Source organism: Seriola dumerili, unplaced genomic scaffold, assembly GCF_002260705.1.
Source record: "Seriola dumerili isolate Sdu_G_001 unplaced genomic scaffold, Sdu_1.0 BDQW01000066.1, whole genome shotgun sequence".
Taxonomy (NCBI): Eukaryota; Metazoa; Chordata; class Actinopteri; order Carangiformes; family Carangidae; genus Seriola; species Seriola dumerili.
Genome location: NW_019174321.1, coordinates 3,976,220 through 3,993,212, shown reverse-complemented (window position 1 = coordinate 3,993,212; position 16,993 = coordinate 3,976,220). Strand labels below are relative to the sequence as shown.

The 16,993-nt window shown below is 39.4% G+C and overlaps 2 protein-coding genes across 8 annotated transcripts; one reads left to right on the top strand and one right to left on the bottom strand.

The window, feature by feature from the left end:
• Nucleotides 1-665: 665 nt before the first annotated feature.
• Nucleotides 666-5,344, bottom strand: LOC111219393 (F-actin-capping protein subunit alpha-1). The gene is made up of 10 exons (XM_022742054.1): nt 5,221-5,344; nt 3,597-3,660; nt 3,450-3,501; nt 3,292-3,355; nt 2,994-3,200; nt 2,824-2,903; nt 2,604-2,682; nt 2,427-2,498; nt 2,147-2,209; nt 666-1,590 (listed from the first exon to the last, which is right to left on the bottom strand). The coding sequence occupies exons 1-10, from the start codon at nt 5,254-5,256 to the stop codon at nt 1,450-1,452; spliced, it is 858 nt and encodes a 285-aa protein (XP_022597775.1). The 5' UTR covers nt 5,257-5,344; the 3' UTR covers nt 666-1,449.
• Nucleotides 5,345-6,629: 1,285 nt separating this feature from the next.
• ncoa5 (nuclear receptor coactivator 5) lies at nt 6,630-16,578 on the top strand. Of its 7 annotated transcripts, none has more exons than XM_022742086.1 (12): nt 6,630-6,714; nt 7,726-7,785; nt 9,375-9,656; nt 9,962-10,069; nt 10,994-11,057; nt 13,009-13,287; nt 13,376-13,494; nt 13,937-14,069; nt 14,217-14,419; nt 14,550-14,754; nt 14,901-14,992; nt 15,619-16,578. In XM_022742086.1, exons 3-12 carry the CDS (start codon nt 9,488-9,490, stop codon nt 16,176-16,178), a joined length of 1,932 nt encoding a protein of 643 aa, XP_022597807.1. In that variant the 5' UTR covers nt 6,630-6,714; nt 7,726-7,785; nt 9,375-9,487; the 3' UTR covers nt 16,179-16,578. The 7 variants fall into 7 exon arrangements, with proteins under 7 accessions (XP_022597807.1, XP_022597808.1, XP_022597805.1 ...); XM_022742087.1 differs by having other exon boundaries at nt 13,373-13,494; nt 13,940-14,069; nt 14,220-14,419; XM_022742084.1 differs by having other exon boundaries at nt 13,373-13,494; nt 13,940-14,069.
• The last annotated feature ends 415 nt before the right edge of the window (nt 16,579-16,993 follow it).

Genomic DNA, 16,993 nt, shown 5'->3' with positions numbered 1-16,993 from the left:
GATTTAAAATACATTATAGTACTTTATGAAACGTTAAAACACACCTAGCAGCTTTAAATGATTAATTATAGCTTTAATAATTGATATTAAAGACTGATAAGCTTAGAATTCCCTAACCAAATTATAAAATATTGTTGTTTTTTAAATATAGGTCATAAAATTGACAGTAGCCTAATTATTAGCTCAAAGTAATCTTTAAATGTTTCTTTTGGCCCGATCAACAACTAAATAAAATAAATTTTCACATTTGAAGTTTGGAACCAGAGAAAGTTTTGATTTTTTTTTTAATAACTAACTTAACCTAACCACCTCACTATGTTCACGATTTTACAATTTCCCCAATTGGTCTATAAACTAAAAAAATAATAGAGCCCCGGATGACTACTTCTATTGAATCACAATAGAAAAAGCGTTGCTTTTTATTTATTCATTAAACCTTTCAATTATATATTCTGCAGAATGTCTACATTAAGGCCAAGTGCCAGGTTTCAATTGTAGTGGCAATTTCTAAATCCTTTTATTTCAGTTGATTTTGTTTTTTGCTTAAAAACAGCCAAATTTAGTCAGAAAATTCAGAATCAGAATATGGTATCCAGGCTCTCTTAAAAAAAAAGAAGAAAAGAAAGAAAGATGTAAGACACAAATGATCATCATTACTTGAAAGATTGTATTTGGTGCAACATTTTTATTTCATGAATATTAAATGTACTTACAGTTTGTATAAAAAAATATAGCAAAAGCTAAAGGCAAACAGCTGGCAAGAGGACACCAATACTTAATCAGTCTGGGGGTGTAATGACTGTCTCCCTATAACAGAGAGAAAGAAAGAACTAAGTTTCAACAGGGAAGACAAAACCTGGTCAGTGAATAGGGAAAAGAAAAGACATTTATGCTTTTCCATGCATGCATAAATAGGAATGCAGGAATGCATAAATATGTACAGATGGGACTAAAATAGAAACCGTGTAATTTGGCGCTGTCAAGTCTCTTTCCAGTCAGATAACATATCAAATTGCATACACCATTTGCCTTCTGTTAATAAAAAACTATAGAGGTATTGGTAAGCTCTTAGAGAACATCAGTTATGTTTTTATAGAAAGTGTAAATTAGTTGCTACATGAAAGTCAAAGAGGCTTTGGGAGGATGTGTGTCCATTTGAAGCACTGAGGGATCAGTAACTGTATGTCTATGCGAGAGTTTGAATGGCAAACTTTCACAGTGTCACTAAAGGCATTGTTTGTTGAAAAATAATAATATATGTCTGCAAATGAGTGACAGTTACACCACTCAATGTCATTGTAAATGAAGGCATCCCTTCTTAGTGCTCAACAGAAGCTGTAACGTCTCTTTTAGAGGGACATACAGGATGTTATGTTGTGTCACACACTTTGTGCGAGCTTCACCCTCTCCCACATCAGTTTTGTCGTAAACCCCGGCAGCCTCTGTCCTCTAAGCATTCTGCATCTCTTTGCCGATCTTGTAGCTGAGGATCTTGTTCCAGTCGATCTTGGTGCGGGTGACTGGGAGCTGTCTGCGTAAGGCTTTGAAGGTGGTGTCTGACATGGTCTGATAGTTCTCACTGATGGCCACCTGCGAAGCAAAGATAAACACGTCAGTTCACACTTTCCTGCTACAATCAAGTTGCACCATGATGTCATCTGTCAGTTACAGTCAAGTGGAAATGCCAAGCTAGTCCAATTTGATTTTGTATTGTGCATACTATGATTATTTTGGAGTGTGAATGTTCAATGGAATGAAATGGCTCGACAAATACCTGAAATACTCTGGTGTAGAGATAAAAATTGCAATGGCTGATTAATTTTGAAGTTTTGTTGATTTTCTCTCAAAAACCCAGAAAAGAACGGAATTGTTCAATTAATATTTATTCTGATTCCTCCAGTATTATACAGAATGTGTTTTGTGAATTTTATTAGAGGCATGTAAGTATGAAAATCTGACAATGAAAAATATTCAAACTGGTATTGTTTGAAAATGTACAAGTGGTGTTCTGGATCTGGCTTATTTGAATTTGTGAGGTCATGTAAACTCATGTGGGCTGGGAATAGTTGACACAATGACACACTAATAAAAATCCATTCAATCACTTATACTGAAGGAACTCCTGTGATTCTTAATGCACACATACCTGGTATTCATTCTCTGCATCTTCAATAATTTTCACCAACTCCTTTGCAGTCTGGCTCTCATTCTGCCAAAACATACACTCATGGGTTAATTCATCAATTTAAACACACATGAACATCAATCTAATATGAAATGCTCCAATATGTCCATATCATTATTTTCTGCTTGTATTATCAAGACACATGAACTTGAAATATGCAATCAGAGACAATGGTGAAACATCTTTCCTATAAACAGTAACAGAAAAACATTTAATAAGATTAAAAAAAAAAAATACTCACAGACACAGTCAGTGCTTCCTGTACATCTTTGTGGCTGACCAGTTGCACATTTCCGTCCTCATAATAATGTACCTGGGATAAGCAGAGGACATTCAGATCAGGGAGATTCATACAGCACTGAAACAAAACTAACTTCACAGCAAAGCTCGTGCTATTCCCGATAATCATTCAACATACCTGTATTTTCAAGACTCCAACCACCTGTGCTGTCGATTGCGAGACACTGAACTTCCATTCAGACCGGCAGCGACCGTTCCTGGGAACAGGAAATGTAGAAGAGTATATTTAAAAACAGTCACCAACAATACATCACCGACTCTACACTGCTCCAACGTAATTGTCCGAATGAATTTGATTAGGAAGGTTGCAATAAGATCATCATCCTCTATCAACTTACCAGAAGTTTTTAGGCTCAAATTGATGACCCTCGATACAAGCAATAATGGTCTGCTGGCCATCGATCGTTTTCCCATAAACCTGCAGCAGATAACACAGGACGAGTGGGTGATTGATTGTGTGTATTGCTGAACATGGCAGCTATGGTGCAGCCTGGGACAGCGATCTTACGGTGCAGACTCCAGTGGGGTAGTGCTCCTTGACATAGGCCCTCAGCGCAGAATCACAGGCGTCTCTCCATGACCTGAGGGCTGCCTCGCCCTCATGGGGCTGGGGGTCGCTGGCCTCTTTCCTCAGGTGGTCAAACTTGAAGGAGATTTTATTGTGTGGGTCAAAGAAGCGGCCATTACCCAGGTCTCCATGCTCTGTTATCAGGACCTAGAGGGAAAACAGACAGAGAAACCTGCTGTTACTCCGGTATTGTCTTAATAATAGAGAATATCTAAATACTTTTTCAAAAACAACTTGCCTGATCTTCATATCCATCAATTTTGGCAAGAGTGAACTGATCCATGTTGTACTGGGCAAAGGCACTGTATCAAAAGAGAATACAACAATACAGTTGCATGCACATCCAGAACATCAATATTTTGTTACATATAAAAAAGAGTAAAGAATAAAACTCACTGAGCCGCGCCCTCTCTGAGAAGATTATCATTGTTAAGCAGCAGACGCACATCTGAAAATGAGAATTAACATAAGCAATGACAAACTGTTTCCATACACATTGGAATACAGGTCGTCCAAAAGATGTCAATCATAAATAAGGCTCACCATTGAAGACTTCATTGAACTCCCCTGGAGGAGCGTGCATCACAAAATTAGCTGCAATACGGATCTAGAAATAAATGAAATGTGTTGTCATAAAACTTAAAAATAGTAAGAGGTATCACATTATCACTAAACACAGTGTGAAACGTAAGGTTTTTGCTTAAAAAAACTCTAATAGAGCGGAATAAAAATTGTCTGCTTAATCACAAGACAATCTGCTGTATGGTGTTTGGAAAAACCTATAGTCAATTTTTTCTCTTTTGATGTCAATGAGAAGTGAAAACCCTGCAAATAGCCACTAGAGTGAAGCAGAGAGCAGTCTGCTAACTTTGTTGGCTGCAGGCTTGTTAGCTCTATTTTGACCACTCCTTACATGGCAGGGAGGGTATGTGGCCCAGTGGCTTTTCTTAGTAGCCAGTATGCAAGTGTAAGCATGTTGTGTCAAGGCCACAGAGTGATGGTTGAGGCAGGTATTAGTGCTGTCATGAGGTTATACTTGGTAAGGACAGTAAGATATTGGCAACACATACACAGTCAGGCAGCACATAGTTCAGTAGAAGAAGTTGCAATAATCCTGCTGTTTTTTTGTGTGACCTTTGCAGCTTTAACCAGTCCTACATCCTAATGTCACTTCCACATAATAGTGTGCCAGTGATGCCATCTGTCAGGCAGCCAGGGTTACTGAGCCTCCAGGCTGCAGCTGGAAGTGACCTACAAATGGGCTGTCCTGCTCAAGGGGACATTACCATGAGTAACCTAGTTTATTCAACTGTGCTCCTGAATGGTCCATTCAGAGCTCAGAAAGCACTCCCAGGGTCAGACTCTGATTCTCCACCATGAAGATCAAGAGATCATCTGATAAAGATACTCTGGGATGTAGATATCTAATAAAAGTTCAAATAGGGGATTTCAATCCTTGTTTGGGTTTATTTTAAAGTCTCACTGAAGTAAGGCTGGGAGGTGTAAGGTCCTGGCCAGTCCATTAGCTTTAGGAATGCAAAGCATTATTTTTTACAACATGTAGCAGCATGACGCAGGCAGCAACCCCAGCCGGTGCAAGCCCCAACAACACTGCAGGAAGACCGCATCTATGAATGTGGTGCGAAAAGTTACAGGCAACACAAGCTAAATACAAAACGGCTGCAAACTCGAGTTACATGTGTGACTGACGTAATGTTCTGTTGCTATCAAGGCCAGTTTAGGCACCTAACTACATGAAGTTACAGTACACTGGGTGTGGGTGGTGGTATGCTGCCGATGCTCTGTCATGATCCGTAGCTACTGTGAATGCAGGAAGTGGCTCGACTTCCTTCGATTTAGCATTAGCTCAGCATTTTCAATTTAGTCCAAACTCGCAGCCATCGGCCTCGGCCGCACGAATATGTAATTTTTAATCAAGGAGAGGCAGAATCACACAAGTTATCTAACTTACACCATGTATTTGTGCACAGGAACAACATGTAAGACAGTGCTACAACTCTGAGCTGTCAAATACAGCACTGCCCCGGTTTAGCGGCCCGCTGGGCAGACCGTGCCAAACAGGAAGGTTTTCATAGAGCACTGCTATGTTCAAGACAAAAGATTAAAGGCGAGTGAATAATCTCAGTATGAATTTATAAGGTAATACCTTCTCCTCATCGCTGAGCTCTTCGAAATCTGCCATCTTGGTTCAATGAAGTGTTAACAAAGCGACTGCTGGTGTTGCCAGGTTTGGTGTTGTGACTCCTCCTAGCATAACGTGCACTGGGTGGACTCTCCTGCATTGTCGGTTAATACTTTTAATGACGAGATAGAGACGACTCACATGCAACGTACACGCCTGCTGAACAGCTTACAATATTTGGACCAATATATTATTAATAATAATAATAACTTTTATTTATATAGCACTTTTCAGAAACAATTTACGGAAAGTTTAGTAGGAAAGTTTAGGTCAGAATCAAAAATTTGTAGGCCTCTGATTTATAGGCTCCTTGTGCGCAATGGTGGTTAAAAAAAAAAAAAAAAAAAAAAATATACTATATATATAAATGTGTTATAATATATTTCAATAGATCTACTATGACACAAGTTATACATTTTTTTATTTTAGTTTATATTTCAAATAAATTTCATATTTCATTTCATAATTTACTTTCACATACAAACTGAACCATGACATCCAAACCTGGCAACTCTGAGACGTTCAGGACCAATGGGATTTCCATTTCCCACGATGTGTGAGTGTTTACAAAAATGGACAACTCAAGACGGTTGTAGATAAGAGTTTGTTGTGTGAGGGTTACAATGCAGCCACATAATAATAATAATAATAATACAGCACTAAATAAATTTAATTTGGGTGTAACTGCTTTGAAAGACTGACCATGCGTGGCGCAGGCACCCATGTTTATTTGCTTTATAGGCACTCAATTGTTATTATTAAGATGCAAGTCAGATTAACTATGAGAAAAATCTGAGTTTCACATCCGTAATTACAGTTTAGTTAGATCTTGACATGTACGTCATTTACAAGTCGAAAAGTGTTAATTACAATAATTTAAAACTCGTGTGCAGCATAGCACCGACTAGGGAGAAGTTACACTGCTGCATTCACTGCGCACCGTATTTCTTAAAAATTCTGTGTTTGACTAGATGTACATTTTAATCAGTATCTATTAGACCTTAAATATTATTGTATACAAGGTAATCTCCTTTCATAATATACATTAATACATTATATATATTAATACATTATATAGGAGTGCGCTAATTAATTGCCCTGCATTTATGAAGTTGCTCCTTCTAACTTTTATCTTGTGACTGAGCCTTCCCATTGCAAGAAATTTAAGTTTCTTGATAATTTTCATTTTAGGGGTTTCTTCGTTAATGCAGGGTTTATTACAGGACTATTTTAGCAAGTTGTACCTTAAAAAAAATGGCAACTGAGTGTTGAATGGCCAGTTATTTTACAGCTAACCAGTGGGGGGCGATGTGTATAAATAGTCCTAGCTGTGGTTACCGATCTGAAGTAAATTAAGCAGAAGAAGAATTGCAGCTTTGTCTATGGAAGATAGCAATACAGTTACGACCTGTCTGCGGCCTTGAGCGAATGAAAACGGAGATAAAATACAAGTTTAAGGTGAGTAAATGTGCTCCTTTGTATTTGATATAACAACACGCGGATTGAACGCGTATACCCTAATGTAGCTGAATATGTAGCTAGCCGTTTGGTTTGAATATAACGAGTAGCTAACGTTAAGCAGCTAACCGCTAACATAAGACTAGCTACGTGTAAATCCTAACCATGCATATGCTGCCGCACTAAGAGAGGGCAGCGATATTAATCTGTAGCTATTGTATTAAAAAAAGAAAGAACAACCAAACTGCATGATTGTAAGTTTTCAGAACCGGGTACTGTAACGTGTTATACGCCATTGGCAGCGCGACCGGCGCGTGTGGTGTGGTGGACGACAGCGCTAAAGTTAGCTTCCGATTCACCGAGGGAAAGGTTAACTTGCTTTAGTGAACGACCGGTTCGCCTTTTTTTGCACCTCTCACTGTTGTAAAAGAGTGCAAGATATTGTAGTTAAAGCCTTTAATTTTTTGAGAACATTTTCTTTAAACAAAGATTTTATTGCCTTTTTCACATCTAGTCCACATTAGACCAGGGTCCAGTTCAAAACCACTATACTTAGATTATCCCAAACAACACGGCTGAAAAATATGCAAAAAATAATAATGTTGAGACATTGCGATATGAGTGACGATTTCAGTTGGCAATGGTAATTTTTGCATTTCATTGTGAGTTAAAAACATAAAAATTGTGATGTGAGACGTATTTTACCATCATCAATAAATTGCAGCTCATGTGATTTGAGTATTGCACTTGGCCATATTGCAATTTTGATTAGATTATGATTAGTTGCTCAGCCACACAAGCAACAGACTAATTTTAATCAGACAATCAGACTCCTCATTTATGGTCCCTGCCTTGAATTGAATTGACTTGCCTTTGAACATGACTTCCCCTCTTTATAGTATTTGCTTTGGAAAATGGTAAACTGCATAGTGTGAAGCTACTATAGATATCAAAAAGCATTTGAAGGATTTATTTCATAAACTGTGCAAATATTTATTTCCTTCCTTTCAGACACTTGGGCTTTTTAAATTATGTGGACACAGAATCCAGGGCATCCAGGTTCAAGTTAAGGTATGTAAGGGGTTGCTCCCTCAAAAGCATTATGTAAATTGCCTCCAGCTACAGTGGGGTCCAAAAGTCTGAGACCATGTTCCCATTCATGGAAAATAGGTCTCACTTTTAGACCTACTGTATAACTCTGTAATATAACAGGATGCTTTCCCTTCAAAATGTCATTTGGTAATGAATATAAGTGTTGGGACTGAAAACCTTCAAAGTTTCTTTTTCTGAAACCTTTTTATTTTGTGCCACGTATAAACATCAGCTTATCCTGAAAACTTTTCAGAATGTTGGTTTGTTTGAACACAAGGAACTTGCGCATTTTCAAAGTGACCATAAGCCCATGATTTCATTTCATCAATGCGATTTTCCTCAAGATGTATTTACCACTTCAAGAGAAGAGGATGATTTGAGCGAAATCTACATTTCCATTTCTAGAAATCACTGATGGAGAATTGTACGCAGTTATTTAATGCAATTCTACGAACCTAACGGGGCATATTTCTCTTGCCACAAAATAACCGAAACTTCATCAGCTGCATTGAGATGCTTTATTTTCCAGAGAAACAAAGATGGGATGGTGCTGTGACCCTAAACTTATATCATGGAACATTTTTTGAATATTTGACTCTGGGATTGTAACTATTTTATGGCCAAGAGTCCACTTTAAAGTTGTGTTGAAAATTTCATAACAGCTTATCGTGCTGCACAGTTGACACTGTGTATATCTCTGTGGGTACCTGTGCTATTTGCTCCACTTTCTCACAACAACTGCAGTACAACTTTGCGGTTTTGATTTGCGTGAAATATTTATGGCTTCGCGTTGCATACCATGAAATGTGTTTTCACCATCGAGTTCAAGCCATTTTTTAAGTTTTGACAGGCACCACATCTTTTCATATGCGACCAGTGAGCAACTTGTTCAAATAAAATTTTATCCAAAACGGATTTTTGTGGCGAGTTAGTCATTTCCAAAGCGGCCATCCTGCTGAAAGAACGTCCAGTGAAAGCATCCCAAGTTTGCATTTTTTCGATCACGTCTAGGATTGGTTCACCTGCAGTGCTCCATGGGGTGGCATCTATGTCAAACAACAGAGCCTTGCCAAACCACGAGTGAAGTGAAATTGTGGGCTGGTTATGCAAGGCTTTCACATCTCTACACTAGGAAAAAATTGGACGGAAGTCGATTTTCATCACCAAATTTGCATTGAATTTGCATTTGCTTTTGTTGTTAATATATTCTTCGTTTCACGTCCTACTGCTGTCCTTCATGCCATAATTCAAGGCAAACACTCGCGTGTGCAAATGTCCGGTACAGAGTTTAATCGCGTAATAACCTTCCATGCAAATGAGCACGGGGGAAATGCGGGGCACATGAAAGAACACAGTATAATATAAAAATGTTTCGGTAGACTTTGCGATTTCAGCAGCACTGTTTATTTCGAACTTGAGTATTCGCTACTTTTGAAAAAGAATTTGCCACAGCATTTCAATTTTTCATTGTCTGAACTTTGTGATTTTCATCTGCAACTTGATCCACTAAAATTCTTTATACTTCCAAGGAATTTGATTTCTCCTTTTAACTCCCTGACATGTTTCAGGATCGTGGACGACAATTTAAAGACGCTTAATAGCAAACAAAACAAACTTTTTCAAGCATTTGAGACGTACGAAGAAAGAAACCAGTGAACCCCCCCTCCCCCCGGATCGAGTCATGTCTCGCCGCAGAAGCCGCAGCACGTCACCAGGACGTTATTCACGCTCCTGCAGCAGTAATGATCCTAGAGATTTGGAGAGAAGGATTTTTGTTGGGAATTTGCCGACCTCTGACATGGAAAAGAAGGATTTGGAAGACCTGTTCAACCCATACGGGAAAATAGTCGGTCAGTAATCAACATGATATAAGCGATAAGTGGTCAATTTGAATTCATGACAATAACTTGAATTAGACAGGCTGTCCCTGAATGTCGCACTTGGAATATTTTAGATGTGTAGTAACATTAATTTAGTCTTCGTGAGTAGTGTTTTTGTTTGTTGCTTTTTGGTGTTTTTTTTCTTTTCTTTTTTTTATGAAATAGAAGCATGTAAAATTAGTAATGATGATTTTTTTAAGTGGATAAATGGGTAGGTATCCAAATTGTTCTAATAAAAACTAAGTTTGTACCATTTTAAAATGTTCCTCTTCCAGGCGTATCCATGTTTCGTGGGTTTGGATTTGTACAATTTGAACGCATTGAGGAAGCCGAAGCTGCAAAGGCGGCCCAAAAGGGTCGAATATATAAAGGTTATAAAATAGGTAAGCCTTAACTGCAGAAGGTGTGATTGTCTGGCTGAAGGGCATAGACTTTTAATGGTGTACAGCAAGCAACAAAACCAAGCTTATGAAAGATAAGGTTTTTGGGGGAGTTCTCTATGTGAAAAACCCTTTGATTGGGCATAATGGTTTTAAGTGTTAAACCTGAAGATAATCTGTTTTCGTAGATTTGTTCATTAAGAATGCCAGTGAAAGAAACATAGCAAATTTGCTATTTTAAGGATTAACACTTAACCAGTAGTTGGCCTAAAATAGTATGCTCTTTAAACACCATATTAATGATGTGTTATACTGCATCCTGTAAGTGAAATGCCCATAACAGTGATGATGAAAGTGGAGCTGTATGCTCATCCACAACTAACCACACGGTTGTATGATTTAACCAACAACTTGTCAAAATGAGGGTTGAATTTGCTGATTTTTCTACTTTAACCTGTCTTTTTGTAGACATGTTAAATTATTGGCTAATAACGCAAATAAAAAAAGTGCATTATAAAATTCTGGCAAAGCCTGAATCTCTGAAATCTCTTGTTTTTATTTGCAACGCTGTCTTGGAATTTTCTTCAACATGGATTTAAATGTCCTCTTGTGGTTTTTGGAGTTCCTGAAGGCCAAATTTCAAGTTGAAAATCTGATTTACATGTTCAAGCTTTGCTAGTGTTTAGCCAGTTTTGAAGGGGAGAGAAGAATTCCTTCATTTCTTCATCTTAAACTCAATTCCACAGATTTGGCAACTCGATTTGTTGCATTTTGACATCTCGTCCAGTTTGGATTTTCAAACTTGGATATTGGAGCTCAGTCTCATTTGGATCGTGGAAGTGTTGACGCGACCTCCATTCTTCGTGAACAAATAAGATGATTTACATGTCACTGTTATGTTCAACGTTTGGATTGATTTATTTTCAGATGTAAATATGGCAGTGGAGAGACGGCAAGCTAAACCTCAATCCCAGCAGAGCCCTCCACGAAGGTAAAGTAACGTGAAATGGGTGTGAAGAACTACTATCGCCTCTGAGGTGTCGGTAAAAAACAAAAAACAAAAGCGTATTTATCTTTTCCCCAACTGTCATTTCCACCAGTGGTGAAGTCTGATTGATGGAACTTATCGTACCATTAGGTGGGTTTGTGATGGTGTATGGGACAGACGATATTTCATCCTAAATTAAAATTTCAAGATGTGTCAAATAAAGAAAAGAGACATATGAATGTAACTTAAGTGTCTTTGTCTCAGAGATTCTTGCCTTTTATGGCTTTTAAAGCTCATGTTTTTCTGATTTTGTATCGCATTTCATCTTACAACTACAATAAGCAACTTTCCAGCTGAAGAAAATGTAATGCTAGTCCCACCCTGCCCTATATCCATTAAGCAGGTTCATGTGCTACAACATGACCGCTAACTAATAAGGTGTGTACATTTAAACTACATTTAGTCTGAAGAACAGCTCTCTGAGAGCCAAACGTGTTGAAAAAACAGATTTTGATGTAGGAAATTTTAAAAGGTATCCCGTGGATGCATTTTTAATGTAAACAAAGTTAATTTTACATTTACCGTTTCTCACTAAAATAGATTGTGTTTGCTTGATGCCTAATAACTGTGTTGACTGATATTTCCATCCTCAAAACAAATGCAAAGCTGATCGTTTTTTTAAATCTGCATTGTTAACATCCATGTCTGTTAGCAAGGAGCGGTCATTGCTACATTTCTTGACATGCTAGCACCAACAACTGTCAGTAAGTTGAATTATGTAACGCCATCAGTATGATTGTGTCACATGCGTGAGTGCATGAGATGCAACACAGTCTTTGCTAATAATGGTTAAAAATCAGCACACGAGCAGTGTTGGCCAGTAATTTTGAGTCTCACCGACTGAAGGTTTAGCCTCGATACTTCTGTATGGTGCCACTGTAACCAGCTCAGAGTTCACATACTGCAAACAACGCGTATGATGGTTATTTTAATATCCAGTTTGTGGTACTTATTTTCTTTTCAATTTTCATGCATTACTTTTGAGTTAAGCATCATGGAAATTTTTGAGGTCCAGGATAGAAGACAAAAGAAATCATGAGGATTTAGGAAACCGAGAACCAAGAAAAATACAAACATTTCTTAACTTGGCTTCCACTTGGATATAAGTTGGTCAGTTAACATTTTTGGAAGCCTAGTTTCGAAAGAAGTTTTTAATTTCTTTTGATTTCTACAGTTGCTTTTGGACTGCTTCATATATAAAATCACCAGAATTTCCTATGCAGTTCAAAGTATTCTCCTTCTTGAAACATTAAAAATTTTCGAAGGTGAGAAATCAGTTGTACTAGACCTCTACAGTTCTATTGTAGTTCTGGTTTCTTGAGAAATTTCAAGCAAACAAACTTTTTTTTTTTTTTTTTTTTTTTTTTTTTTTTTTTTTTTTTTTTTCTTCTTTTGTTTTGGTGACATATTTGCCGCGTGGGAATGTCTTTTACTGAAGAACAAAACGCAAATCATCGTAAGCAAATTGAGCAAAATGCACAAAATAAACTGCCCTTTTCACAAAGGCTAAACAACCAAGGTACTTGTGTAGAGCTGGATTTATGGTCAATGAACCTCAAATGGTCGACAAATCGATATTGTTGCGGACACGGATCACTGGACATTTTCAAAAGATCGTTGTTGAAAGGACACTTACCGGAATCACCTCCTGGACTGAATATGTGCTAGTTCCCTTTGCGAACACAATAGCTGCTTTCTGTTGCTCTGCTTTGGTTGTGTGAATAAATACATTCACAAAATCTGTTAAAAGGAATGGACAGATTTCATTAAATTTACAGTACCAACTGTAGGCCTATCCTCATCAGTCGAGGATAGAAATTCCTATTCCCTCTAGTGTTTCATAAACAGCCTGAACTCCAGCCGTTCTTGCACTAATTGATAACATCTCTCTCAGGGCCCCGTATAGCAGTTATGGGGACAGCAAAGAACCCCGGGGTCGGTCCCGTTCACCCGTTTATGGGCGTGATGGGCGTGATGGACGTGAGTCTCGGGACAGCCGTGATGGGAGGGACTCGGGTAGAGAGGCGAGGCCGGGTGGCCACTCTCGTGACCACGATTACCGGTACCGTAGCTCAGAGAGCAGAGACAAGGACCCCAGAAGTGACCCCAGAAGTGACCCTAGAAGTGACCCTAGAAGTGACCCCAGAAGTGACCCAAGGGATCCTGCATACAGGTAAGTGCTGACATTCAGCCCAACAGTTTGGATTCCAGAGTTAAGCTGTAACACTTTTGCCTCAACCTGAAATGTTTCCATACAGCAGAGATGATTATGACAGATACTACCGCAGTGGCAGTGGTGCAGAAGACTATTACCGAAGGAAGGATGAACCCTACAGGGACCCTTACAGAGATCCCTGGAATGGACGCCGTGAGCCAGAGGGTATGTGTACTATCCAGCATACATGCTAAATTGACTTAGTTGGACTGAGTACTTCGCCAAAACTATGACAGTTGTGTTCACTTGTGCATCTAATTTTTTTTTTCTCCTGGATAGAGTAGAATTTCCCTCATTACTTGAATAATAATAATAAAAAAAACTCCCCAGTTTCCTTTTTCTAATGTTCCATAAGATGTTTCTGTAGCAGACGCACCTTTTACAATATGATTAACCTGTAAAATATTCAACTTAGTTGAACTATATTCTTTAAACTACGTATTAGTTGAACATGTGTTTTCTGATCATTTCATTGTAAAATGTTAAACCAGGAATTCCCAGACTGGCTTTGTAAGCAGATTTTTCATGTCAGTTTATAATTGTATTCAATTTGAGGAAATTATACCAACATTAAACTATCCAATCCCCTTCTTCCCTTCCTCAACAGCAGATGATCGTGCTCGACCAGAAGAGCGTCGGCGTAATGAATTGTATCGACAGTACTATGAAGAACTCCAACGGCGCTACGACACTGACCGTCCCGTTGACTGCTCTGTGATAGTCGTCAATAAGGCGCAAAAGTATGTCCACTTTCTATTCTTCACAGGAAACACTGCTGTAAGACCAGAAACGTGTCTGTAAATATTCTACCAGTGCATGGCAGGTTTTCATTTCATATCGCTCCTCCGTGTGTGTGTCTGTCTGTACTTCTGCTTCGATAACAACTGTAGGGAGTATGCTGAGACGGTCGGGCGGAAGGTCCGTGACTTGGGCATGGTGGTGGACCTGATCTTCCTCAACACAGAAGTGTCACTAACCCAGGCTCTGGAGGATGTAGGCCGAGCCCGCACTCCCTTTGCCATCATCATTACCCAGCAGCACCAGGTCCACCGATCCTGCACTGTCAACATCTTGTTCGGCACACCACAAGGTAATGCGGACAAGACGACAATATGAACCCATTGGTTGGTGTGGTTGCTTTGGTCACTCCTAAGGTAACTAGCACAGCATTTCATCTTTTGTTGTCTCACATGATATTTTTTGTGTCCTTATTGCCATAGAGCATCGAAACATGCCAATGCAGGATGCCATGATGCTAGTTGCCCACAACTATGACGCTTACAAAGTTGAAAACCGTGAGAAAGAACGTGAGGAGATCGCCAGAAAGGCTGCCAAGATGGCAGACGACGTATTACTCAGGGAGCCTGACAGAGAGAGCCACCCCATTTCTGTGCTCACTGCCATTACGCTGCTGTCTGAAAACAGGTATTGACTGTGTAGACTTGAATAAGTAATGTAAATTTCTGTCATACACTCAGTCACAGTTTTCATTTTTGAAAAGTTTGAATTTCAATAGGGCCTGTGGCCTCTCATGGATAATTAAAAAAAAAAAAAATCTGTTTTCCGGGTAGATTTGTGACCCCTGAGGAGTTGGACAGTCTCATTGCATACCTGAAGGACAAAAGAGCCCGGCTGGTACGAAGCGCTGCAGACCCTCTTTCAGGTAAGACATTTTATTTGAGGGAGTGTCACATTAAATGTTAGTGTGAAATGTAAATTTATATGTCTATTCTTCAAACAATACTCACATGCCCATATATAAATTGAAAGAATAATTGGTGGCTGTTGTCTTTACTTCTGTCCATGCTGGTCCTGATGAGATAACTTCCTAAAGCAGCGATAGTGGACAGGAAATCTGCAATTATCAGTTTGTGCCGAAACACATTCCAAAGTTGAGCTTAAGTGGGTTTCTTCTTATTTTTAGCGCAATTTCCCCGACAAACACTGTTTCCTTTCTAATCTGTTTTAGAGGGACAGTGACAGAGGAAATTTTAAACTAGAGACTGTATTATTGGATACCCACATAATTTATCAGATTGCTGAATCCTCATTAATTTAAGATCAACTTCACAATCCAGAATGAAGACTGAGATTTTGGTTCCACATTTCTAACAGTGGAATTGTTAGAGAATGTCTTCCTTGGTCAAAATGACGAGGCGGAACAATTTCAGCAACCAGAAACTCTTTCAATATACACATGAGCATGTACATTGAAAACCAGCTTTGTCTGTTGTCCTCTGACTGTTGAGTGCAGTATTGTTGTTTCTAACTGAACCTTTCACCCTACAGCTGCAGTCCATGTTGCAGCTCCTGCAGACGTTCCGCCCTCAGCTGCAGGACTGCCACCCTCATCCCATTCTACCCTCACAGCCACACAGTCCAGCCACCTCGGCCTGTCCGCTGGTTCTAGCGCCTCAGCTAACCCCAGCCATCAGCAGGAGCTGCAGGCTAAAATCCTCAGCCTGTTCAACAGCGGCTCCGGAGCCTCAGTAGGCGCTGGTGGCCTGCCCTCCGCCTCCTCCCATTCGCAGGCCTACAGTTCCCTTGGCCCGCCCCCTTCCCAGAATCCACCCCGCCCAGCCATGCCTGGCCCTCTTCCAGCTGGATCCCAGGGTTACGGCACCCCACCGGGCCGCATGCCAGTTGCACCAGGTGGTCAGAGGCCCCCCACCTCTGCCTCAGGTATCAATTTTGACAACCCAAGTGTCCAGAAAGCTCTTGACACACTCATTCAGAGCGGACCATCTCTTAACCACCTGGTGAACACTGGGGCATCCCAGCCACCCCCCCGACCAGCACCTGGCATGGGCCAGGCCCCGTCTATGTCCATGTATCCCCGACACTACTGACGGAGTGTAGAATATTAATTACTTCTAATGTGAGGTCCACCTTTCCCTCTGATACTAGTAGACACAACACTGTGTTTACCAGCTGTGTATAGGTAAACCGTAGAGATGTTTTTGTAAAAGCTTTTAATTTTTTTTTTTTTTTTATTAAATCTTTTTATTCTAGGCGTTGTCCTCAGTCAAATTTGATGACTTGTTCAGACTACTTAATGGTCTACATTTTCAATCGTTATTAACCAGAAGACAATTGGAGTCTTCTTGCGTGTGAGTTCAACAATGAAGAAATGGTGCATGTCTGAAGTACATTTTGGTTCTTGATGGACACCTTAGTTGTTTTCCAGCCGTGATCTGTTCTGTGTTTTCATTGTCAAAATGAAGACATTATTAAAAACTCAAGACACAATTGCTGTAATAAAATGGTATTGGTTTATTGCATTTTGTGCTGACAAATCTATAAAATGGAACGGGTATCGCCAGAAGCCATAGAGATATAAGCATTTGAAATGTAAGATAAAACTACTTTTCCTCTTTTTTTTAATGTACCATGAAACACAATAGAGAATAATACGTTTTTTTTATTTTATAATATTTAACTTACACTGACACAAAAAATAAACACCTCCACACTAACTATACTTGATTTATTTACATGTAGCTCCCTCCCACCCTCGCCCACAACCACCCCCGCCCCCAGCAGTTACAAGTGCACATGTACACACATACACACTCCCACAGAACTGAAAGGAACACACTACGGCTTTACCATAAGACTACGTACGGTATCAATGAACTGTTCAGAATGGGGGGAAGAAAAAAAA

Excerpts from the sequence above, each read along its gene's own strand:
- LOC111219393 (XM_022742054.1), bottom strand. The coding sequence starts at position 5,256 with ATGGCAGATTTCGAAGAGCTCAGCGATGAGGAGAAG. Across the intron at positions 3,661-5,220 it reads AGCTCAGCGATGAGGAGAAG|ATCCGTATTGCAGCTAATTT; the intron begins GTATTACCTTAT and ends ATTTATTTCTAG. Across the intron at positions 2,210-2,426 it reads AGGAAGCACTGACTGTGTCT|AATGAGAGCCAGACTGCAAA; the intron begins GTGAGTATTTTT and ends ATGTTTTGGCAG.
- ncoa5 (XM_022742083.1), top strand. The coding sequence starts at position 9,488 with ATGTCTCGCCGCAGAAGCCGCAGCACGTCACCAGGACGTTATTCACGC. Across the intron at positions 13,495-13,936 it reads TGGACGCCGTGAGCCAGAGG|CAGATGATCGTGCTCGACCA; the intron begins GTATGTGTACTA and ends CTTCCTCAACAG. Across the intron at positions 14,993-15,618 it reads CGCTGCAGACCCTCTTTCAG|CTGCAGTCCATGTTGCAGCT; the intron begins GTAAGACATTTT and ends TTCACCCTACAG.